This window comes from Melitaea cinxia, chromosome 17, assembly GCF_905220565.1.
Source record: "Melitaea cinxia chromosome 17, ilMelCinx1.1, whole genome shotgun sequence".
Lineage (NCBI taxonomy): Eukaryota > Metazoa > Arthropoda > Insecta > Lepidoptera > Nymphalidae > Melitaea > Melitaea cinxia.
In genome coordinates, this window is record NC_059410.1 from 13,808,063 (window position 1) to 13,825,914 (window position 17,852).

Below are 17,852 nucleotides of genomic sequence, written 5' to 3' on the forward strand. Positions count from 1 at the left end.
GTAGAAGTATAGTCTCGAAAACCGGGTACATGCGCGAACTTTCCAGAATGGTCTGGGCCTCGTGTCGGCCGATATAAATAGCCGCAGGGAGGCGAGCGAGTTCAGTTCAGTTTGAGCGATCTTCGAGGCGACTTCAAGAGTGAAAACTAGTGATCAAGAGTGGTACCAGCGAAACCTACGACATTGGCTACGACATAGGACATTGTTAGTGCTTAGTGTTTGAACCTAGTGCTTTGTGTTGGACCTAGTGCTTGTGAATAAAGTCTTGAAAAGAGTCAGCAGGTCTTTCTCTCCAAATCCTTCGAACCCTAACACGTAACAACTGGTGTCGGAAGTGAGATTTGGAGATGCCATTGACTCCGAGAGAAGACTTCAAGGGCGTCAGGACAAGGGCACAACGAGCTGCGTAGGCCACACCTACTGGGGACCAAGCTCCGCCCACCGTGGACCAAGCCCCGCCCACTGACCACGCCCCCCAGGCCCCGCCCACTCGGGTTCAGGCCCCGCCCACTCGGGTTCAGGCCCCGCCCACTCAGACTCAGAACCCGCCCACTCAGACTCAGGCTCCGCCTACTCAGGCTCAGGCCCCGCCCACTTTGTCTCAAGCCCCGCCCACTGGATCCGCCCACCTTACTACGCCCACCAGCGACACCGTAGCTTCTACAGACTCTCAAGTGGCTCTTCAATTAGGAAGTTTAATTAAATTAATAGAGCTGCAAAGGGCTGAAATTCGTGCTTTGCAAGAATCGCAAGAGCAAACAAGTCAAATTGCAAGAATCACAAGAGCAACAAAAGACTGAAATTCGTGGTGCTTTGCAAGAATTACAAGAGCAAACAAATTTCAAATTGCAAGAATCACAAGCGCAACAAAAGACTGAAATTCGTGGTGCTTTGCAAGAGTTACAAGAGCAAACAAGTTTAAAATTGCAACAATTACAAGAGCAACAAAAAGAGCTCCAAGAAATAACGCTTTGGGCTGTAAAAGATGTTAGTGACGCGGTGACTAAGCTTCGAAAAGATGTCGACGTAGTGGAAGAACGAGTTACCGGGATGTTGAAAGTGTGAAAACCGGCCTCACTGAATTACAGAAGAAAGTAGTGCGCCTTGAAACCACGGGAGCCGCGATGTCTAGTCGGAGTGGCGCAAGGACCAAGAGTGAAAGTGCCTCCATACGACGGCACTACTCCGTGGAACGCTTATCGTCAACAATTCCAGACTGTGGCTACTGCCAACGGATGGACGGAAGAGCAATGCCTGACCGCTCTCACTGTTGCGCTCAGAGGGCAAGCTTTGTCGGTTCTGGAAGCACTGCCACATACAGGAAACGGGTTCCAAGACTTGATGGAAGCACTTGAATCCCGATACGGGGAGCGACACACGGAGCACGTGTTCCGTGCCCAACTGCGTGACAGAGTCCAACGCTCAGGAGAAGGACTACAACAATGGGCGTTAGAAATTGAAAAACTCGTCAGGAAGACACACCCAGGAGCCGACACCAAGATGGTAGACACGAATATTGTTCAAGCATTTGTCGACGGAATCAAAGACCGGGAGGTCAGAGCTGCAGTGAGGCTTCGACACCATACAAGCTAACAAGACCAGCTCCTTTGGGTATCTGGGAGAATGATGCTATGAGGGAAGCTCAAGAAAAAGATAATGACCTTCGGCACATCATCACATGGAAGAAACGGGGTGACATAAAACCAATCTGGAGTGAGTTTGCACCCACTGGCGCTGTCACTAAGGAGTACTGGGCTCAATGGGACAGTCTGATACTTCAAAACGGAATACTCTACCGGAAATGGGAGAAGACTAACGGCAGAGAGTTCCACCTTCAGATAATTGTCCCAAGAACGAAAGTACCAGATGTTCTCCGTGAAATACATGATGGCGTATCAGGAGGTCATCCAGGTGTCAAGAGGACGTTAACAAAAGTGCGAGAACGATTTTACTGGTTACATTGTCGAGATGATGTACAGGATTGGTGCCGCAAATGTACTACTTGCGCTGCTGTAAAAGGACCACAGACCAGGAACCGTGGGAATCTGCGGTTGTATAGCATCGATGCACCGTGGGAACGAATTGCAGTTGACGTAGCGGGGCCATTTCCTGTAACGGAATCGGGAAACAGGTATTTTATGGTTGTCATGGACTACTTCACCAAATGGTCCGAAGTGTTCGCCGTACCAACCCAAGAAGCTACAACAGTCGCTTCTAAGTTAGTCGAAGAAGTGATATGTCGCTTTGGTGTGCCTCTAGAAATCCATTCTGATCAGGGCAGGAACTTCGAATCGCAAGTATTCCAGGAAGTGTGCAGAATTTTGGGCATGCATAAGACGAGGACCACCGCGTACCGTCCACAGTCTGATGGAATGGTTGAGAGATTTAACCAGACCCTTGAGAGGCATTAAGCGAAATTGGTAGACGACAAACAAAAAGATTGGGACAAGTATATACCGCTCTTCCTTCTGTCGTACCGAACCTGATAGCATGAGAGCATAAAAGCTACCCCGGCGTATGTCAAAATTACGGTAGAGAATTACGAATACAAGTAGACCTATTGACTGGAGGGTCACCGGAGGAACCAAATACCGTACAAGACTATGTCAGCGATTTAAGGGAAAAAATGCGCTATATACACGCCTTGGTTCGGGAAAATGGTTTACAGTCAAGTGAGAATATGAAAACCCGATACGACCGGAAATCGAACACGAGCGGCTTCAAGGAAGGGTCACTGGTGTGGCTGCATAACCCAACCCGCCGGAAAGGGAAATCTCCAAAGTTGCAGACCAAGTGGGACGGTCCATACAAAGTGGTTACCCGACTGAATGATGTGACTTACAGGATTCAAAAGCAACCAAGAGGGGCATTCAAAGTGGTACACCTAGACCGTTTGGCGCGCTACCATGGCAGTAACGACGATGCTCGGGACGAGCATCTCTAAGAGGGGAGTAGTGTTACGAACACTCAAAGAAACTAGCGCCATCTAGCGGCAACCATTGAAACCACACAAAGACAGAGATCGCATGAAACTCTCTACTCAATACTAGATGGCGTTAGAGGAACTACTGTGGAGAAGTATAGTCTCAAAAACCGGGTACATGCACGAACTTTCCAGAATGGTCTGGGCCTCGTGTCGGCCGATATAAATAGCCGCAGGGAGGCGAGCGAGTTTAGTTCAGTTTGAGCGATCTTCGAGGCGACTTCAAAGTGAAAACTAATGATCAAGAGTGGTACCAGTGAAACCTACGACATTGGCTACGACTTAGGACATCGTTAGTGCTTAGTGTTTGAACCTAGTGCTTGTGAATAACGTCTTAAAAAGAGTCAGCAGGCCTTTCTCTCCAAATCCTTCGAACCCTAACACGTAACAATATAATTGAAGTAAACTTACGGAGTCGTGTGTGGAGTTTCAGTTTGAACTTGTAGAGCTTCCCACTCGCATTCCTTTGGAGTCAGCGAAAATTCACTATCTGCGTCATCGTTGCACGTAAATTTCTGGAAACGGATTTATTTTTCATTAAGTAGAAATTACATACATTAAATTTAGTAAGCATTTTTTTCTTCTAAGTACGTATAAAATATATAATCGAACGAAAATATTTATATTGTTATAAGAACTTGAAAATGAAATGAATCAATTTAGATATATTTTTTTCAATCAAATAAAATAATTATCGACTGTACGGTATCTCAAGTGCAAAATCTTCGGAGACTGTAGTTCGAGATATCTCGGATATGATGATTTTTATTTTCGGTTTAAGCGAACCGTGGCGCCGTCTATAGTTCGAACCTCGCTGGAGCGCTCAATTTTTGATATGATATTCAAAAATGTTTAGAATTCCTAATGTGTGGGTAACACGAAAATAAAATCGTACATATCTCGGATAGTTCTACGATATCTTGGGTAATTTTACTGTACACGAGAGAGATAACTAGGTAGGGTACAGTAGGAAGTTCAAAATCTGGGGTAGCTTGACCGGGGAAGTAAATTGACTTTACAGAAGATCACAGCTAAATAATTATAATTGTGTTCCTGTGGCGAGTAATGTGATCAGAGGTCTGGAAGAGATTGGGGGTAGGCATCGCGCTTGCGATGCTTCTGGTATTGCAGGCGTCTATAGACTACGGTAATCTCTTACCATCAGGTGAGCCGTAAGCTGGTTTGCCGACTTTGTTGTATAAAAAAAGATGCTGATCTTGATGACCCTCGATCATCTCGCACGATTTCGGCTAATTTTACCATTGGCTAATATAGTGATTATTATTCAATTATAGGCTAGCGCGTCCTAATATTTCCATCTACCACTTAACCCATTTAGGATTACACGATTTTGGCTTTTTTTGTTATATCCAGATAAAATACCCCATATCACAGAGTGATGAGTGATGGTTATTCGTATACAAATAGGGGAATAAAGGTGTAATCCTTGCTCGTATATGTATGGCGAGTGCACGTGCAGGGGCTCACCCGGCAGAGGCCGGCGATGCAGTAGCGGCCGCGGCGGCGCGAGCACGCCGTGCCGTCGGGCAGCGCCCAGCCGCGCGCGCGGTAGCCGCCGCCGCGCCGGTCGCACCACACCGCGCACGCGCCGCTCGCGTCTGCGGGGACTGCGCTTAGTGCTGCGCCTCGTAGTGAGGGTGCGGGGCGAGGGCGTCGCGACAGGTGTGATCGGGGGACGCGGGAGTGAGGGGGGTGCGGGGCGAGGGCGTCGCGACAGGTGTGATCGGGCCGCGGGACCAACTTAGTGACGCGCGCGCCTCGGGAGTGTGGTGGGTGCGGGACGAGAGCGTCGCGACAAGTGTGATTGAGGTGGGTGCGGTACGAGGGCGTGTGATAGGGCGAGGCGAGCGGAAGTTGAGAGGGAGATGTAACTTGGAGCTAAAGAAGTTTTACTTCATTCGGTTTTTCGGAAACTTATTTACGCACGCTTGATTTGGGGTGTAAGCTGGTGAATGCAGGACTAGAGTGTTACGGAAAGTGTGATCAGGTAAGGCGAATAGAAGTTGAGAGGGAGATATAAGTTAGGACTAAAGAAGTTTTACTTCAGTCGTGTGGTCTAAAGCACACTCGTATTTTTTTTATGTTTAATATTAACATCCACGGACTCTAAAACGCCCAAATGCCAAATGCCTTTTAAATTTTTAGTTATGCTTATCCTGTTGGATACATCAGGATAAGCATAACTAAGCATAATTATGGGCCACTGCAAGCTGCGCCAACGGGCTAGTCGAAAATCCATCACTATCATCATTGTCGTCATCACAAGTACCATGTCAATCCTACTCATCATCGCTATCATCAATACTATTAACCCCCATCCACACTACAACTATCTTTTACTGTAGAATTTCGATTGTATGAATTTAATGTGAGTTTTGTAACTTATTAATGATGAATATAAGCCAAATTATGAGAATCGGAACAAGTTAAAATAGGCAAACAAACGATTGTTTTCAGGTTTATTTTATTCTAATTACTTAACAATTACATTTAAGGATATTTTAAGGGAAACATTTAGTTGTCTAACGAATAAAAATCACAAAAAGAATAAAATCTTTTAAGAAAGTATTTTTCTCCTCTCAGCCCCAAAATTTAAGAACTAAATACATTAAAGCTGCTGGTAGATACAAAAAACTCACCATCAGCGTCCATTCTCTGTAGACCAGTTCCAATGAGATCGGGATCGACTTCACGAGCTCTTGAGCATATCTGATCAGCGAATTCTCTCACCGTCATTCTTGGTACATTTTTGCACTGAAATACAATGATATCACCTAAGAAACGATTTTAAATTAAGTTTTAGATGTCATAAAAATTTGATTATTTGGGTTTTTCTTCATGTTTGAGGATTTGTTTACCTGTTGGGCGTGACACGATTGGTATTTCTTGTCATGACCTTCACAGTAGCTTTTACCGTTTTCGTGCCTGAAAGGTAAGAATTTTGTTTCTTAATTTTATCACAAAATAGGTTTTCATGTTAAAAGAATGACAGTATTCTTCTGTAAATTTTCAGTCAAAATATTATTTGATCTGTGATAATTGGCTATTGAGCACGACTTTCTTGAAGGAACAATCTAGATGGTAGGTATGTGGTACCATGACAACGGTTTTATTATTACTAAATTTCTTCTCATTTGTATAATCTAATAATTATTTAAAATATAGTCTATTTTTAAGTATAAACGAGTACATACCACGATATAGTTTTTCAGCAGTCTCGTCGTAACCACGGGCCATGTAACTGGTCCGAAATATCGACAAAAATCGTCAAAAAACTATATCGTGGTATGTACTCGTTAATACTTAAAAATAGACTATGTTTAAAAATCGCGAGTGTCTAATTCTAAAAAAGTTAATTGTTTAAAATATGTTCTTTTTTCAGTTACTGTCTCAACATCTACATTAACAGTAACGTGCTAATCCCCTTTGAAACTTTTGTTTTCCTCGCGAACCGTTAAATTTTGAACGAACATGTTTTGAATGCGCAACGCAAAGCAAATATAACTTACCTATAATAGTCATATAAAAAAAACGAATGTGCTTTAGACCACACACAGAACAAACGTAACTGGCTATGAGAGAAAGAGAAACGTGTACTCGCACCTCTTTTTCTTACTCCGTTCGCCTCACCCGATCACACTTTTCGTTAGGCATTCACCTGCTTACTCCCCAAGTCAAGCTTGCGTAAAGAAGTTTTGCTTCAGTAAAATACATATGAGGAAAAAGGAAATGTTTAGAATTCCTAATGTGTGGGTAACACAAAAATAAAATCGTAGATATTACAAAGTAGCACGGTGTCGTCTCCTGTCAAAGATTTTCATTGTAATATGAAACTTTGAACAGTTACGGGTTTCTGTAAAGAGCTCACTATAGACGGCGCCACGGTTCGCTTAAACCGAAAATAAAATCATCATATCGAAAATTTCGATCCAGCGGGTACATCGTTCCATAGCTTAATTGGCTAGAGCGCTGACACGGTCAGTCGGAGACGCGGGTTCGAACCCCGCTGGAGCGGTCGATTTTTGATATGATATTTAAAAAATATGTTGGTGTTATTTAACAACGGCGTTAGTGTAGTGGTGCGTATTCCATATCAGCGCCTACACCGGCAATTTGCGGGTTCGATTCCCGCTAAGGATGGATATTTGTATCTACAAGTATTCCTTTATATCCGTATTAGTTGTTATCATAAATACCTGATGGCAATCGTTACTCATAGTAGGGAATACATCCGTTAACCCGCAGTGAAGCAGTGGTGGTCGCGGATTAATTCTCAATACTTGCCCATTGATATTCAAAAATGTCTATATATAAGGAGTCGTGGTACCTCGGCCTAGTGCAACGACGGGAGGCGAAGGCGACGCCGGAAGCGGCGGGCGCGTGGCGCTCGTCCAGCAGGCACGCGGACGCGCACTCGGACCAGCGCGACCAGCGGCCCCAGCGCGCCGGCGCCGAGAGGGACCGCGCCCCCCCGCGCTCCACGCACTCTCCGCCGCGGCAGTACTGCGGGGTTACTGTATTCATCATTATCATCATTACAGCCTATACAGTCCACTGCTGGACATAGGCCTCTACAAGTTTACGCCAAAAATAACGTGAACTTATGTGTTTTGCCCATAGTCACCACGCTGGGCAGGCGGGTTGGTGACCGCAGTACTGGCTTTGTCGCACCGAAGACGCTGCTGCCCGTCTTCGGCCTGTCTATTTCAAAGCCAGCAGTTGGATGGTTATCCCGCCATCGGTCGGCTTTATAGGTTCCAAGGTGGTAGTGGAACTATGTTATCCCTTAGTCGCCTCTTACGACACCCACGGGAAGAGAGGGGGTGGCTATATTCTTAATACCGTAACCACACAGTAAAGTAGGGGTTACTGTATTGAGGCTTATCTATTGAGGGTTATCTCTGAGGTAGGGCACAGCAGGAATTTCCCGCTCAAAATATGGAGCAGCCCGACTGGGGTAGTACCTCGACCTTACAGAAGATCACAGCTAAATAATACTGTTTTCAAGCAGTATGGTGTTCCTGTTGGGGAGTGAGGTGACCAGAGCTCCTGGGGGGATTGGGGATTGGGTCGGCAACGCGCTTGCGATGCTTCTGGTACTGCAGGTGTCTATAAGTTACGGTAATCGCTTACCATCATGTGAGCCGTACGCTTGTTTGTCGACCTTGTGACATAAAAAAAAGGCAGGGAGGTAGGGCACGGCAGGTAATACCCTGTTCAAAATCTAGAGCAGTGAGGAAGTGCCTCAAATTTATCACAAAAAAAATACTCTCAAGTAGTTTTGATAAGGAAGCCAGGGTCGGGGAAGGGTCTACAACACGTTTGCATTTATTTTGGTGTTACAGGCGTCTATAAGATACGGTAACCGCTTACCACCAGGTGAGCCGTACGCTTGATTCACCGTACGTAATCACGATATAACCGTTAACGAGCGCCATGCTCCGTGTGCCGCGCGTTAGTACTGGGGGTGGTGTCATTTTATATATCATACATTGTTATCAGCATGGATAGCAGAACATTTTGTGGATGTATATAGAGATATTTAATAAGTACTAAATACTCTTCTGAACAAAACCATTTTCTGTTTGAGAGTCATGCATGATACCCATTCAGTCGCTGAGTACTAAGAAAAGAATACTGGTTGGCAGAAAAAAAAATAGCCCTAAGTGTCATCAAGTTTCAGCAGGCAATTATCATCCTTAATATATAAAATGGAATTTGAGGCATTAAAGGTATAGGGTCCAATGTTTTCCTATAAACCTAAATATTGGGAATAATTGGGATATTTTAAACGAAAAATGCATCGAAAAATTTTATTTAACCAAGGATCAAGACTTTTGAAAATTAAATAAAGTAGAAACAACATCTCACCATATCCTCTCCACATCTGGTGCCCTCAAGTGCAGGATGAGAAGTCCAGGTGTACCTTTCTCGTTGACAATGCAAATCTCTGCAAATATCTTCCATGTTCTGTACGCCGGAGTGTCGACTACCACGACCATATTTGAGCATACCTTAAAATTGTATTGGTAATTTTTTGAGAAAATTTGAAATCAAATTTTGAGAAAGTTGAAATGTCATATTCGCTATTTGTGTAGAAGCACCGAAACTTTTAGACATTTTTGTAAGCTGGTACAAGAAGTTAGTCGGGCAACAATATTTTTGAGCCTTGCTATATAAACATTTAGCTTAAAGTGTTTTTATGTAAAATTGTATCAAGATTGACAGATTACCCATTAGGGTAAAAACACGAATTGTTCATTCGCGTCTTTTAACCAATGGCCAATTTTCAAATTTATCTCTTAATCCAATCACGCGTTTCGATGCTATGGAAGGCCGCTTCTTTTGTCTATAATGATGATTGCCTGGAAGAGATCGCTTTTTAACGATAAGGCCACCCTTTTTACCTGATGATACTCTGTTTAAGTCCATAATATGTATTATTTCTGTTTTGGTGTACAATAAAGTGTATTGTTATGTTATGTTGTTATGTTGTTATGTTGTTATGTTATGATAATATAGTAGTCCTAAACAAAATAATTCAATACGCTTTAATGTTTAATGCTTCAAGTTACCCGTCTTTAAATTATTTTTATAATGGAACCCTCCGTAGTAAAAAGGACATTATTCATCAGGATCTTACAGTGAATTATGTGAATGAACCTATCTATATGTAATTAAAAATCACATACACTGTTGATCAGCGTCAAATCTCTCCCCCGGGAGTATTCCTTCAGCGCTGTGATCCAACTGTCCGGCAGAGTTACCGTGGTCGAGAAGGCATCTAGATTGTACTGTACTGAAACATAAATGAGTATGAAGGGAATGATCATTTTATACCAATAAATTGACGACTAATTTAGTTTAGCCCATTAATATCCAAATCACCCCAAGATGTTGGAGTTAGATGGGACAAAATATTTTTTTCGTAAGATAAGACCTTTTTAACCGACTTCCAAAAAAAGAGGAAGTTCTCAATTCGACTGTATTTTTAACCGACTTCCAAAAAAGGAGGAGGTTCTCAATTCGACTGTATTTTTTTAATGTATGTTACATCATAACTTTTGACTAGGTGGACCGTTTCGACAATTTCTTTTTAATCGAAAGATGGTGTGTGTCAATTGGTCCCATTTAAATTTATTTGAGATCTAACAACTACTTCTCGAGTTATATCTAATAATGCGTTTTTACTTGACGCTTTTTTCGTCGACCTACGTTGTATTATACCGCATAACTTTCTACTGGATGTACCGATTTAGATAATTCTTTTTTTTAGAAAGGGGATATTCTTAGTTTGGTACCATGATAAGGAAACCAAGATCTGATGATGGGATCCCAGAGAAATCGAGAAAACTCTCGAAAATCTGCAATAACTTTTTACTGGGTGTACCGATTTTGATAGTTTTTAATTTAATCGAAAGCTGATGTTTATCATGTGGTCACATATAAATTTTATCGAGATCTGATAACTGCTTTTAGAGTAATCTTTGATAATGCGTAGTTACTTGATTACTTTTTCGTCGATCTACGTTGTATAACTCTTCGATGTAATTGAAGTCGTTTTTTTTTCGTTTGCGAGCAAACACAATTATTATAGATAAAAGTAAAATATAACACACAAGAAGAGAATATAAGAAATAAATTTATCAACCAAATTTAGATCAACAAAATGATCGCTACTTACTCAAGGAACTTTTGTAAATAATTTTTACTACATTGTGACCACGTGATCTTGCCACTACCTAGTGTAGGGCTCATGATGTAAGCGCTAGGATCACAGCCATTATCAGCTAAAGGACCGTCGTGTCGCATACCCAGACTGTAAAAAAAATAATCTCTTACAAATAGTCATTACAGTCTATCTCTATCATGAGAGCAATAGAGCATTATGAATTTGTCTTCGTCAACTACCTGAAACTATGACGTAACAATACCGGTTTAATTTAAAATAAATTCAGGGTCATTTACATTGGATAAAACATCATTATAGGTTCAAATCGTTTTAATCTATTATGTAATATTAAATCTTAGGAAATAATGTGTAATAAATTTGTCAAATATATTTGACATATTGAGGCACTTACTTGTGTCCAATTTCATGTGCTACAACATAAACACTTTCAAAATGTCGTCCTTCGTTGACTGTGCAACTACTTGTCACAGTGCACATACCGGCTACAGGTGCCAAACCTATCGAAACATGTTTTAAAAATATAATCTTATTTAATTTTTTTATTTATTTATACAACTCGGTCGGCAAACAAGCGTACGGCTCACCCGATGGTAAGCGATTACCGTAGCTTAAGACGTCTACAACACTAGAAGTATCGCAAGCGCTTAGCCGATCCTATTCTCAATTCTTCCCAGGAGCTCTGGTCACCTTAATCACCATCAGGAACACAACACTGCTTGAAAAGAGTATTATTTAGCTGTGATCTTCTGTAAGGTCGAAGTTCTACCCCAGTAAGGCTCCATATTTTGAGTCTCCTGAAATTTCCTGTTGTAGGACAAAGCAGGATATTTCCAGCTGAAGATAGCTCAGTTAAATTAATTAAAATAGTTTTAATTTGCTAAAAATGAAAATGTATTTGACTCACCTACAACTTGACTGCTCACTTTGCCATTTTTATTGACGACGTACAAATCAAGTCCCGTTAATATTAACGCGTGGTCCCAATGCAATGGATCTGTATCACCTGGAGGATTCTCTAACCTTTGCCAAGTGCAGAAGTTACTGAGAAACCTATCAATATCATGTGGCCTTTTTAAATTTGCAGGGTCTTCATGAAGAATTTCAAGCCTCTTAAGAATAAAATTCACAGGTCTTCCTAAGCTTGGATCGTGGTAAATTAATTGTACAGCATTGATCATTGCTAAAACAAATCTAACTAATTCTCTCTCCGTTTCCTTAGGAAAATTGACTGTCATATGTTTGTACAAATCCCTATCCACAAACACTGCTGTTTCGACGAATATCGCTGGCAGCACGGCTCTCTTTTGTCGGCTTTCCTCTATGACTAATTTGCCAACAAAGTCATCTATAGTTTTATTCCTATGAGCTAAATTTAATTTAAATTTATTTAAGCTATGATTTTCACCTATATATGTTTCTGGTTTTATTTCTCTTTTTCTTCTATGTTTCGTCCAATTTGTTATATGTTCAGGTGATGACGATAAATGTGTGCTATGACTTTCTATACACACATCTTTGTTTTCATCATTGATATTGTAACTATTTTCCGTAAGAGAACGTTTTATAATAATATGAGGTTTTGCATCTTCGTTGTGGAATCTTTCTGGCAGTGGATGTATAAAATAGTAACTATCATTTGCTTTAATAAGACCTCTCTGTAAACAAATAATTATTGTAAATGAAGTCTATAGTTATTTCCTTTTTTTAACGCTAAAAAAAATTACAACTACATTTAAATCCAGTCTAACTTAAATTGTAAGCAGGGACAAGGAAACGTATCATTGTATAAATATGTAAATTAGTTAAAAATTAAATGATCATAAAATAATTTTGTAAAACATGAATTGTTCAAGATGCTATCTTACCACATCTTCACACGCATACAAAGCAGCATTCTCACTCGTATAATAACATAAATCCAATTCCTTATCCGCATGTTGGTCAAACAGAACTTCCGTGCCGTTTGACCATCTCTTCAATAGTAGGAACTGAGGGTCTAGGAAACTATTCTTGGCACTGAGACTTATATTCAGATGCTGTTTCAGTGCGGTCAAGTCTACACTTTCATGTGATAATGATCTTTTACGACGTTTCGGTCGTTTTAGATGAGCTATCTCGAACTTAGCATCTGTAATAATTAAAAATTTGAACTTTATGAATCTTCGATGTAAAGATATCTAATGTGTTTTTAGTAAGTTCTTGCTAAACTTTTTTAAGCACTTACAATAATAATTGTTAAGTAATATTGGTGATTTAAAATGATTTCCACGTTAGTTTACGAATTAAAATTAGTAGAAATAATAATTCCATATAATATTATTGGAGTTATCAGGGAAGTGGACATAAGGTGCCAATCAAAATACCTAAATTGAAGAAAAATTTGTTATTATTCTATATATATTAATGCAGTATAATTACATGCAGTTTTTTCATATCTGAACAAATAATTTTAGATGCCTGAAGAAGATCTAATATAAGATTGAAACGTCGCATGAATTTACAATTGGTATTTTGATTGGCACCTTATGTCCACTTCCCTGATAACTCCAATAATATATATAACGAATGGACACAATGACAAATAATTCCATATAATATTTATCCATATAACATTAGACAACGTACGTTTCTTTTTTATTTCCATAAGTTTTGACGTGTCGACAAAATAATTTACTCTCAACGCCCATGTAAATTAGCCCTACGAATGTATACAGCATTAGATTTTTTGAAAAATTTTTGGGATCCTTAACTTTATAAATTTTCATTTCTGCTGCCAGCATTTTTGGCACAATTCTGAAACTTTCTGTAAATATTTAGTTTTTAAGTTGTGAATTGTAAATATGTATAATGTTTAATAAGCGATTGTAATTAAATAATAAATAAATTCTAAGTTATACTTTAAGTTTAATTTTAAATTTTGAAATACTTTAAATATATACTTACTTTCGTGGTTGGCGCCCAAGAGAAATAGCTTTTCTGATTCAGAAAGATGATCAAGTAGTTGATAAGAGTGATCCTGAAACAAATAAAAATAAAATGTACAATTCTGATAAACTGGAAACGTGAACATTTTGATAGTTTGTATGTTACGATATTACCACAAGATATTGCTCAATAATCTTTAAAAAAAAAATGGTTAAAATTCAAATGTAATATAAAATATGAATATTAAAATAATTTAAGACAATAATAAAATTGTACGATATTTATTTAACAATCTCATAAATATTTAATTCCATCAAAATTGTATTCAGGAAGCGTCAGTAACGGCATTGGGTTATTAAAAACTTTTGATTTAACCTCGTTCGATTTAAATACCTAGCAATAACTATTGTTTTGGAGTTATTAGCTAGAAAATAGCCTCGACACTTTTTGACAATAGACATTATTCACACGGCTCTTGCGCTTAATCGAAATTGAACTGTGGGATAAGTAGTGAAAATATGAAAAAATATATAGTCATACTAGCTGACTCCGCAAACGTTGTTTTGCCATATACATTATTAACCTCTTTATCCCCCCCTTTTAACTTAGGGGTATGAAAAATAGATGTTGGTCGATTCTCAGAGCTACCCGATAAGCACACAACATAAAAATCTGTTCAGCCGCTTAGGAGGAGTATTTTAACTAACATTGTGACACGAGAATTATATATATAAAATTTAAAAGAAAAAAAATATTTTAGTTCATATATACCTATATTTTAAATGTGACATTCATAAGTTTAATAAAAAACTATTTGAAAGAACTTTAGCTAGACCTTTGCTCTCATACGTATCTAACACTATAAAACAAGCAATTTGTTGTAGGTATATATAATCCGAATCTCGGAGCGGCTCCAACGATTTTCATGAAATCTAGTATGCAGGGGATTTCGGGTACGATAAATCAATATAGTTAGGATTCATTTTTAGAAAATATCGTTTTATCCCTCTTTTTAGGCACTGAAAAAATGGCTACAATATCGTTAGAATACGAAGATAAATTTCGCAATTGTCAAAAAAATTGTAATAGCACAGGTGGGAAATCGTCCGGTCGGGATCGACCGAGAAGACCACGGTTCAACTCCAGATCGATTATTTTTTTCCTTTTTTTTCTAATTGCACTAATGATTTTTTATTTAAATAACCAGTTTATATTTTTTTATTATTATGTCGGTAAAATCGGAAAATATTATTCATATTTTATGAATATGATTGAAACATTTATTACAGATTTTAGATAGATATCCTATACATGACTACTATATGTGGTCTTAATTAAGATAAAAAAAATCGCTATTTGAGTTACATAAAACTAAAGATTGGTAACGCTTTTAAACGCTTGGAGTTTACATCTTATACCACACAAAGAGTACTTAAAGAGACTGTTTGCTTACGATTATGATTATCTACAAAAATGATGAATGTTTTGTTCCGTGTTAAGTATCCTCTTAATCTCGCATTTCCTTATTTCCAACGTTATTCAACTTGACTTTCAAAATACTTAACAAATATTAAAAGTTTGTGATTTTCTTGCCCTTTTTTGGAACTTTTTGCCGTTTTACCGTTGTTTCTTTAAAAGAATCGCGTTTTGTAAGTTAATACAGATTAGAGTCCGTGAGAATATTAGAGAACAGGCTGTATTTTGAAGTAAAATTTCTGTATGCACGCTTGACTTGGGAAGTAGGCTGGTGAATGTGTGACGAGAGCGTTACGAAAAGTGTGATCAGGTGAGGTGAACAGAAGTTGAGAGGAAGATATAAGTTTTTTAAAATAGAAAGATAGAGAGTTACGTTGCGTAAATTACTGTAGGAGCTAAAGAACTTTTACGTCTCGTGTGGTCTAATAAAGGTGTGGTTTTAATAGGTAAGCTGATAGACGAACTTATCACAGATGTTAAATAAAAGATAAAATATGACAGCTTGTCACAAATAATACCTCAAATCTTTCTCTACACACTATCGAGTGAGATTTTTATTCCGCTTATTAAATTTGTAAGTCTGATAATTTGGTCCCGAAAGTTTTAAATAATATTATTTTTACTAGAGTTGAAAATGAGGATACAAATACACAGTGACTTCTGACTTCTGACTTCTGCACTTAAACGTTTATAGGTTTTGAGCACATCTGTATCCTATGGTCATACGTTACAAGTACATTTCTCCGCTCTGCACTTCAGAAACTGTACTTATATGTTTTGCTGCAAAAAATCTGTGACACCATATAGTTTCCTTTTAAATTAAAATCAATAACAGATATAGAGATATAATTCATAAGAAAAAGAAAGTTGGTTGTGTATAAAACACCACGGTTTCATCCGTGTTCATTTGAGGAATAAATAGCATTTCTCTGTAAATGGAGTATCCAACAGAAAAATAAGTATTCAATTTAAAGAAGTAGTTCTTAAAATTAGTCCATTTAATCAAACAAACAGACTTCAGCTTTATAAGACTAGTATAGATATAACTGCTGTGCTGTGTGGCTACGGCACCAAAAAATATAGCCACCCCCTCTCTTCTCGTGGGTGTTTTAAGAGGCGACTAAGGGATAACAAGGTTCCACTACCACCTTACAACTTAAGAAGCCGACCGATGGCGGGATAACCATCTAACCGCTTGCTTTGAAACACACAGGCCGAAGACGGGCATCAGCGTCTTAGGTGCGACAAAGCCAGCCCTGCGGTCACCAATCCGCCTGCCCAGCGTGGTGACTATGGGCAACACACATGAGTTCACGCATTTTTGGCGCGAACTTGTGGAGGCCTATGTCCAGCAGTGGACTGCAATAGGTTGGAATTATGATGATGATAATATAGATCTAACATAACATGACAATACTCTTTATTGTACACCAAAACGGAAATAATACATATCAGATTGATTTCAACAAAGTATCACAAGGTGCATCGCCATGTCATATTGTGCATCGTCTTGTTTTATTTACCTATTAAAACAAACTCATTAGGCATATTGCAGTAAAAGTGTAAACTTCCTTAAACAATATGTTATATCGAGTAACGAATATTTTTTAAAATAAGTAAAGTATAGTGTTAGATGTAAAATGATGGAATAAATTAAAAAAAAAGATTGCCCAAAGCTTCAATAAATATGACCTAAATAACACATTTAAAATATTCTTTAGTTACATTAAATTCAATGCAAGAGTAAGCTTAATATTATATCAATAATTGTGTTTGCTCGCAAACAAAAAAAAACCGACTTCAATTACATCGACGAGTACAACGTAGATCGACGAAAAAATAGTCAAGTAACTTCGCGTTATCGAACATTACTCAAAAAGTATAGTTGTTAGATCTCAAATAAATTTAAATGGGACCAATTGGCACACACCAACTTTCGATTAAAAAAAAAAATTGTCGAAATCGGTCCACACGGTCAAAAGTTCTGATGTAACATACATACATAAAAAAATACAGTCGAATCGAGAACCTCCTCCTTTTTTGGAAGTCGGTTAAAAAGTCATATCCTTCCTATGACTTTTTTGATATTAAGCTCTCTCGATATCTTGTTGATGCATACACATACATTTACACGTCGGTCCGAGAAATAATTTCAGTATAAAATTAACCTTAAAATCGTCCATAATTAAAAACAATATTTTGTAGTTTGCTCTATGTTTGCAACTAAGTTCATTAATCAAATCTTTATCACAGCATACCAATCAGTAGCACTAATAATTAAACTAGTAGCACACAGTTTGTCTGTCTGTAGCCGATCTATACTAAAAGTCTTGTGAAATTGGATGAGCTGTTATAAATGAGTAGAGATGTAGGCTTCGCAATAGCGTCTGGAAACAATGAAAGTATTTACGCGTTGTGATTTGCTTACGTAACGAGATAACCGAATCGGTTGCAGATAATAACGTTTTCTTACGAATAGAATTTCGTTTTTTAATATTCGTTTAGAAATTCGATTATTGGCTGTAATCGTTGCGACTTATGATCGCTGTTATTTAACTGATTTATATATTGCTTATGACATTCCATTTAAAAAAAAACAGTTTAAATTTTAAGTATGCTGTTTAAATTATAAATACTTTTGGTAATATAAATGCTAAGCTGATTTAATAGTACAAAACGTGACGATTCTAATCGATTGAAATTTGTTTTAAATCTGGGCTGAATTAATTACATTTTGAATGGTCACTTGTTTTA

At 38.5% G+C, this 17,852-nt stretch overlaps 1 protein-coding gene across 1 annotated transcript in view; it reads right to left on the bottom strand.

The window, feature by feature from the left end:
* The window catches only part of LOC123661668 (A disintegrin and metalloproteinase with thrombospondin motifs 16-like), a 63,261-nt gene that overhangs the window by 4,751 nt on the left and 40,658 nt on the right, over nucleotides 1–17,852 (bottom strand). Inside the window, exons 2-13 of the mRNA XM_045596617.1 lie at nucleotides 13,641–13,713; nucleotides 12,563–12,825; nucleotides 11,602–12,352; nucleotides 11,089–11,194; nucleotides 10,689–10,823; nucleotides 9,697–9,803; nucleotides 8,876–9,018; nucleotides 7,332–7,507; nucleotides 5,863–5,929; nucleotides 5,644–5,758; nucleotides 4,472–4,602; nucleotides 3,395–3,498 (exon numbers count right to left, since the gene is read on the bottom strand). Of these exons, the coding sequence (XP_045452573.1) occupies nucleotides 3,395–3,498; nucleotides 4,472–4,602; nucleotides 5,644–5,758; nucleotides 5,863–5,929; nucleotides 7,332–7,507; nucleotides 8,876–9,018; nucleotides 9,697–9,803; nucleotides 10,689–10,823; nucleotides 11,089–11,194; nucleotides 11,602–12,352; nucleotides 12,563–12,825; nucleotides 13,641–13,713 (2,171 nt within the window). The remainder of the gene's footprint in view (nucleotides 1–3,394; nucleotides 3,499–4,471; nucleotides 4,603–5,643; nucleotides 5,759–5,862; nucleotides 5,930–7,331; nucleotides 7,508–8,875; nucleotides 9,019–9,696; nucleotides 9,804–10,688; nucleotides 10,824–11,088; nucleotides 11,195–11,601; nucleotides 12,353–12,562; nucleotides 12,826–13,640; nucleotides 13,714–17,852) is intronic.